At 39.5% G+C, this 6,957-nt stretch overlaps 2 protein-coding genes across 2 annotated transcripts; one reads left to right on the forward strand and one right to left on the reverse strand.

Moving 5' to 3' along the window:
- The first annotated feature begins 296 nt into the window (after nucleotides 1-296).
- Nucleotides 297-3,987, forward strand: LOC110883891. The gene is made up of 2 exons (XM_022131558.2): nucleotides 297-774; nucleotides 2,665-3,987. Exons 1-2 carry the CDS (start codon nucleotides 533-535, stop codon nucleotides 3,905-3,907), a joined length of 1,485 nt encoding a protein of 494 aa, XP_021987250.1. The 5' UTR covers nucleotides 297-532; the 3' UTR covers nucleotides 3,908-3,987.
- A 552-nt stretch (nucleotides 3,988-4,539) lies between these two features.
- LOC110880644 (membrane protein of ER body-like protein) lies at nucleotides 4,540-6,506 on the reverse strand. Its single transcript, XM_022129126.2, has 5 exons — nucleotides 6,100-6,506; nucleotides 5,928-6,017; nucleotides 5,681-5,833; nucleotides 5,239-5,300; nucleotides 4,540-5,155 (listed from the first exon to the last, which is right to left on the reverse strand). Exons 1-5 carry the CDS (start codon nucleotides 6,410-6,412, stop codon nucleotides 4,682-4,684), a joined length of 1,092 nt encoding a protein of 363 aa, XP_021984818.1. The 5' UTR covers nucleotides 6,413-6,506; the 3' UTR covers nucleotides 4,540-4,681.
- Nucleotides 6,507-6,957: the final 451 nt, after the last annotated feature.

Below are 6,957 nucleotides of genomic sequence, written 5' to 3' on the forward strand. Positions count from 1 at the left end.
TTAAAATTTGCCACATGTCGTAATCCTATGGCTTCCTATCCTTCCTAGCGAAAATTAACTTCCTATTTGATCTTTTCCCCCAAAAACTAACCTCTATCCACGCTAGGGATTATGCGGGAACGAAATTGCAAAAGTTGAGGACTATAGCTGTAATTTAGAAAATTATGGATTAAAGGTGAAAATGAAGCAAACATTAGGAACTATCCTGACATTTTTCTCCACAAGCTTTTTATCAAAGATAAATGTCTAGTGTGTGAGCGAGCCCAGGATAAGAACAGGACTTGAGGAGGAATTCACCCTAATTTTCTCTGGATCTTTAATCCGTTTGGGCCAGCCCATTACGAGAATTTGGGTGTATTAAAAAAAGCAAAATTAAACTTTAATCACGCCTAATTCAAACACCCTCGATTTCGAAAAAAGCGCCTATAATCCATCTATCAACCTTTTTTCAAATTAAAATCATCATCAACATCTGCTGTTTCAGACCACCATTGAACCCTTAACAGCAACCTTAAACCAATAACCAACACCAATGGGAGTCTTACAACAGTCCTCCTGGTGTTTCTGCAACCGCATATGCAAGTCGGAGAAGACAAAATCCGCCATTTTTTCCGGCAAAGCTCCGTCAATGGCTCGAATTGGCACCGGTACTGCCTTCCTTATTCACCGGAACCTTCTTCTTACTACTCACGCTATCCTCCCCTCTGTCTCCGCCGCTCACGCCGCCGACATCCGCCTCCACAACGGTGCTCGTGCTTCTCTTTTTCCTCATAGGTATGGATTATACCTTTGGTTGATATTCAATTGATGTGGTTGTGGTTGTGTATATGCTGTTTGATTGAATTTGATGCTGCTAATTAGGTTTTGAGTTTTATAAACCCTAAGAGTTTAATTTCGATTGAATTTTGTTCAATTGAGGACATTAAATTGTGCCCTAGACTTAAATATCATTTTAATATTTTAAACAGATCGCTAGGCGCTAGTAGGCCGTGATTATATACAAACTTTTTTCAAAAATTTATTTATAATTTTTAGAAAATTTATATATATAATTTTCAAACTTAATAATCCGAATGGACTAACCAGTACAATTTTTTAAATATTTATAGAGTAAATTACTGTTTTCGTCTATGTGGTTTGTCAAAAATCACTATTTCAGTCTATTAGTTTAAAAATTGCGATTTCAGTCCCTGTGATTTCACTTTCTTAACCATTTCAGTCCACCTCATAACCATTTGTCCATTTCAGTCCCTGTACTTAACAGATCACATGGACTGAAATGGTTACGAAAGTGAAACCACAGGGTCTGAAATCGCAATTTTTAAACTAATAGAATGAAATAGTGATTTTTGACAAACCACAGGGGCGAAAACAGTAATTAACTCATATTTAAAAGATTTTGACCTATTATGACCAATTTTGACTGAACTTTGACCGATTTTGGCTGGTTACCAATTTTAGGTCTGACCAGGTGAAATTTAATCGGTAAAGTAATTATCACCGATTAATCCCGAATTCCCGGATTTTACAACACCGAGACAACGAAACAAACACCACTATGGACATGCTTTTTAAACACCACAAACATGCCATTGGGGCCCGTAAATGACCATATGGGCCGTGTGACGAAGAGAAAATGGTCTTATGAGTCATATGATGGGCGAATGACAGCCTGTATGATTTTTTTTTAGTAAATTAAAAAAACCGTCCTTAATGTATGTCACTTATTGCAAATTGTGTCCTTTATCTTCAATAATTACAGAAAATGTACTTGATGTTTGCAAACCCTTGCAGGTTATGTCCTTTAGCCCTAACTCAGTTAATTTTTGTGGTTAAATCTGACCAAATGGACCCCACATGAGAGTAAAATGGCCAAAATACCCTTGTGTGGGGTCCATTTGGTCAAATTTAACCACAAAAATTAACTGAGTTAGGGCTAAAGGACATAACTTGCAAGGGTTTGCAAACATCGAGTACGTTTTCTGTAATTATCGAAGATAAAAGACACAGTTTGCAATAAGTGACATACATAAAGGACGATTTTTGTAATTTACTTACAAAGAAATGACTGATTGGCCCCTAATAAAGTCATACAACCCATATGATTGTTTTTCGCCCTATCATACAACTAGTATGGACCATATGACCCGTATGATGTGACATACATGTTGGTGCTTCTATAGCAGGTTAAATTTAGGGCCAAACTATCCACACACCAATTTTGCCTATCTACACACCTAAAAGGTGATTTTTGTCTTTACATGCACACCCTGCAGTGTCGAACTGTGGCCAAAACGAGGCGTTTTGGTCTGATTAACCAGACAAAGACTGACGGGTGTCTGACGGGTCTGTTGTCCGGACCAAAACGCCGAGCTTTGGCCGCGTTTTGGTCCTGTCAACCAGACCAGGTATCAGTCTTTTGTCTGGTTGACAGGACCAAATCGCGGCCAAAGCTCAGCGTTTTGGTCCGGTCAACAGACCCGTCAGACACCCGTCAGTCTTTGTCTGGTTAATCGGACCAAAACGCCTCGTTTTGGCCACAGTTCGACACTGCAGGGTGTGCATGTAAAGACAAAAATCACCTTTTTGAGTGTGTAGATAGTGAGATGAGTGCGTGGATAGGTACACTCTAAATTTGTTCTCATCTCATTAAATCATTAACAGGTTCTTCATTACGAGTCCGATCCTTGATCTAACTATCGTATGGTTAGACGCCATTGATGCAGACTCAAACGCCTCGAGTCAACAACACTCTCACTATTTGAAACCGTGTTCTAAACCGAATCTAGACCTTGGTCGTATGGTATACCTTTTAGGCTACACCGAGAAGAACGATCTAACCATCGGTGAAGGAAAGGTGGTTATAGCCACAGACAACCTCATAAAAGTTCGACCCGATGGTGTAACCTGGAGCCCGGGTTCAGCTGGTTTTGACGTACATGGTAATCTTTCGTTCATGGTTTGTGATCCTATGAAGCTAGCCACGTCACCAACCGCAAGATCATCGTCGACTTCGTCTTCTACTTCATCCGGTGAAAAGAATTCGGTAACGCAGTTTGGCATCCCGATATATATAATTTGCGATTGGTTGAGTCAGCATTGGGAAGGGAGTCTTGATGATTTTGTAAGTAAACCGAAGCTGCCGATTATTCGGTTGATGGCGACGGGTCAAAAGAGCGAGCACTCGTGTTCGTCGTTTACCAGACGGCAGGTTTTTAAAATGACTGAAAACGAGAACGAGGATCAACCGGGGCCTAGTTCTTCCCAAGATGAAACACCGCCAGTTGACCAACGTCTTACGATTACCGAGATTTATGAATCGCCGAAATTGACCTCCGACCCGTTTAGGAAAACCGAAAAAACACAAACGCACCTCTTGGATATCAACTTCCCGCCTAGGACAACCGTGGGAAACAAAGAAGTTCATTCGAGCAGTAAAGAAAAGTCAAAGTCAAAGTCAAAGTCAAACCCGATAGCTGAAGCTGAGATAGTTTCAACAGGGTCTGTAAACGGGGCCCACAGCGAGGTTCAGTCATGTGCATCCCCGATCGAGTTAGCGCACGAACAAAACGGGTATTCTAGTGACGGACAGACGACAATGTACTCTGCGGAAACAGCCGAGAGTCGTAACTACCCGAGCCCGAAAGAGGGCCGGTTTCATCAGCAGCAGGTAGGGAGAAGCCAGAGCTGTGTAAGTTATAATAGATGGGGGTCGGGTTCAGTCCAAAGGAACCCGATTGCTCGAAGAGGTACATATGGTTATTCACAAGCTACGACTTCGCAAAGGAGTAATGACTATTATAGCCCTACCGTGTCTTCAATCATGAAAAACCAGAATAACTCTGAGCGGTTGCCTAGTAAGCGGAGGTCGAATGCATCCCGTTCATCTCCAAAATGGATGTTTTAGCTTCGTTTTTGACGTTAACTGTACCGTTTATATGTTCTGTTTCATTTTTCGAGTATAATGGAAATCTTTACAAAAAGTTTGACAATTTAAACATGAGTCAGGGGTGCAAACGAGTCGAGCCGAGCCCGAGCTCGACCAGGCTCGAGCTCGAGCTCGTTTAACATATGAAAGCTCGAGCTCGAGCTCGGCTCGAAGGTAATTTTTCAAGCTCGAGCTCGGCTCGGGCTCGACTCGTTTAGTATTTATGAATTAATTTATATTAATTTATAATAATTAAAATTATTATTATACATATAATTTAGTTATTTTTTATGTTTATATAAATGGTAATTATTATATAAATATATGTTTAATATATTAATAAAAAATATAAAAACAGAAAGCTCGTTTAGGGTCGCGATATATTAACAAAAAATATAAAAACTGAAAGCTCGTTTAGGCTCGCGAGCCGGCTCGAGCTCAATAAGTGAAGCTCAGGCTCGGGCTCGTTTACTAAACGAGCTTGTTTTTAGGCTCGGGCTCGAGCTCGTTTAAGCTCGGCTCGTTCGAGCTTTTTTTTCGAGCCGAGCTCGAGTAGCTCGGCTCGTTTGCACCCCTAGTCATGACCCAAAATACGTTAATGTAGGCTCGATTCATCAAAGTATTATTCGGTTTTTGTGAGACACAAGACATTCTTGTCGAGCGAAGACACTCGAATGAATAGTTGAACATGATACAAATAATAATTAGGGACAAAACAAGCTCAAAACAATATTGTTCTTTTAACTTGGAACATTAGAAAGATTCTAGATATGACGAGGTGACACGTGGAACGCAGGGCATACCGCCACTTGAACTTGTGGCAAACCATCCGGGCTCCTCCAACAACCTCGCAACAAGATTCCCGACGACGTAAGACACACCCGACACTAAGACTGCAATGATAATGTAGTATACCGTCGTCTTAAAGTACTTAAAAACCGTACACTTGTTGATGTAAGCCTTGAGTATTGCCAATAACAAGACACATAGAAGAGATGCGAGTGCAACCACCGCGAGTGTATACTCCTTATCTTTGGTCTCGTGATACGAGTACCTGTATGCGATTGGTGGGACCATCCCGAACACGAGGAAAGATAGTATTGCGAAAAACGCGTGTAGTGGGAAATGGTTTACTTGTCCGAGTAGCGCTTTGTACTTATAAGTAGTTGCTTTCTTCGTTTCTTGGCTAGAGGTATTCTTGTAACAGTCGTTTCTAAGATCCCAAAGCTGTGAATACGGTTTTCATGATTAAACATGTCGGTTTTAACGTTTATAAGGTGTTTAAACACTCGGGTTTTAGTTTTACTTACATTGTGACCGACGATGAAGACTCCACCGATTAAACTTGCGAGTGCCAAAGATACAATGCTCACTAAATCGAATTAAAATATTTTTTCTTGTTAGGATATGATATGATATAAAACGGGCCCAAATGGGTAACGGGTTATGGGCCATACGGGTTGACCCGGCCTAGTAATTTACCTTATTTGACCCAAACCAACATGTGTTGTATGAAGCAAATCTGAGTCACTTAAACAAGAAGCCAGTGGCGGAACCAATGTACAAGGAGGGGTAGCCTGGGCTACCCCTCAGCTTCCTCTTCGTAGTGTAAAAATACCTTTCAACTTCGTTTACGTAGTGTAAAATTTTTATCTTTTTATACAAAGAATACCTCTAATCCCCCCCAAAAAATTGGGATACCCCTGAATTTTTGGGCTAGCTCCGCCACTGCAAGAAGCGATAGAAACTTACGTGTAGTGACATTAGAAGCAGCGGCGGATACTACAACGCTTAAGCTTGCAATCACCTCCATCAAACCTCCATAAACGATACTCTTTAAGATCTCCGCAAGAATGCCCTCATAACCAAGCCACATTCTTCCTCTAGATCGTGTAACAATCGTTTCTGCATTACAAATACGCGCGATTACGAAAAAAAAAAAAAAAAAAAAACATTTGCACACGCCTTGAGTTCTTCATATGATTCGATATCTTGTTACCTGGTTCATCCACTATAATGATCGCGCTACCAACATTAACCGTTTCTGGGCTTTTTTGGAAAATGTCGAACGGGTTAAAACATCCGATTTCTGTTAAAGAAAGGAGAAGTTAGATTATCATATGTTTGACTGACCTCAAATGTCAAATGTTTATGTGACACTATTTTCTTACCTGAGCATGAAAAACATCTGACAAGATCCTTTTGTTCGGGTTCTGGTGGGACCCGAACAACAACTGGATCTTGCTCATTGGGTCGATACACTTTTCGACGAAGAATAACTTTTGTAATTTCGGACCTGCAGTTGGGACAATGCATAGAATGTGTTGCAAGCTTTGGCTTCACCTTTTCGAATTCTAGTTTCACTACTTCTTCTTCGACAACTTCCGCTTGATCGGACATCACCATGGGTTCCGCCCCTTCTTTCACCTCCGGCCGCCATTGCTCCGCCCCTAGTAGCAGTTGCTCCCACCCCTCATTGGCCATGTACCAAGGTCTATGTTGGGGAGTAATGGAAATTAAGTTAATAACAAATTAGTTGTCACATGTTCACATTGTTACAAATGAACCCAATAAGTTATTTTACTATAAGCTTAGCTCCAAATAATATTTAATAATTAACTCTACAATTATGTAACGAATAAACATAACATAATGTTTTAATCATTTATATTTGAAACGTGTAAATAATGCAAGTTTTAAACCTTTAATTTAAAAATTATTTATGATTTAAAATGAAATGAAATGAAATGAAATGAAGAAACATATGATTTATGAATAACGTAAATGAAAGTATTATCATCTTAAATTCTATATAAATAGTTTCATGATATATTTTATGTATATTAAACAATAAAATTAAATTAAAATAGTTTCTTCACAGCTATCCATATTAATGGACATCTTATCAAATAATTAAATGAAATGAAAATAATTAAGAATTACGTTTTTTTTTTTTTTGTACATAACATTTAAATTACCTTTATGTGAAAGAATTTATAGGTTTCTAAAATAATTATTGTACAGCGGTG

This window comes from Helianthus annuus, chromosome 10 (genome assembly GCF_002127325.2).
Source record: "Helianthus annuus cultivar XRQ/B chromosome 10, HanXRQr2.0-SUNRISE, whole genome shotgun sequence".
In the NCBI taxonomy this organism is placed as follows: Eukaryota; Viridiplantae; Streptophyta; class Magnoliopsida; order Asterales; family Asteraceae; genus Helianthus; species Helianthus annuus.

Excerpts from the sequence above, each read along its gene's own strand:
- LOC110880644 (XM_022129126.2), bottom strand. The coding sequence starts at position 6,412 with ATGGCCAATGAGGGGTGGGAGCAACTGCTACTAGGGGCGGAGCAATGG. Across the intron at positions 6,018-6,099 it reads CAGATGTTTTTCATGCTCAG|AAATCGGATGTTTTAACCCG; the intron begins GTAAGAAAATAG and ends TTTCTTTAACAG. Across the intron at positions 5,156-5,238 it reads TCTTCATCGTCGGTCACAAT|CTTTGGGATCTTAGAAACGA; the intron begins GTAAGTAAAACT and ends CCGTATTCACAG.
- LOC110883891 (XM_022131558.2), top strand. The coding sequence starts at position 533 with ATGGGAGTCTTACAACAGTCCTCCTGGTGTTTCTGCAACCGCATATGC. Across the intron at positions 775-2,664 it reads GCTTCTCTTTTTCCTCATAG|GTTCTTCATTACGAGTCCGA; the intron begins GTATGGATTATA and ends AATCATTAACAG.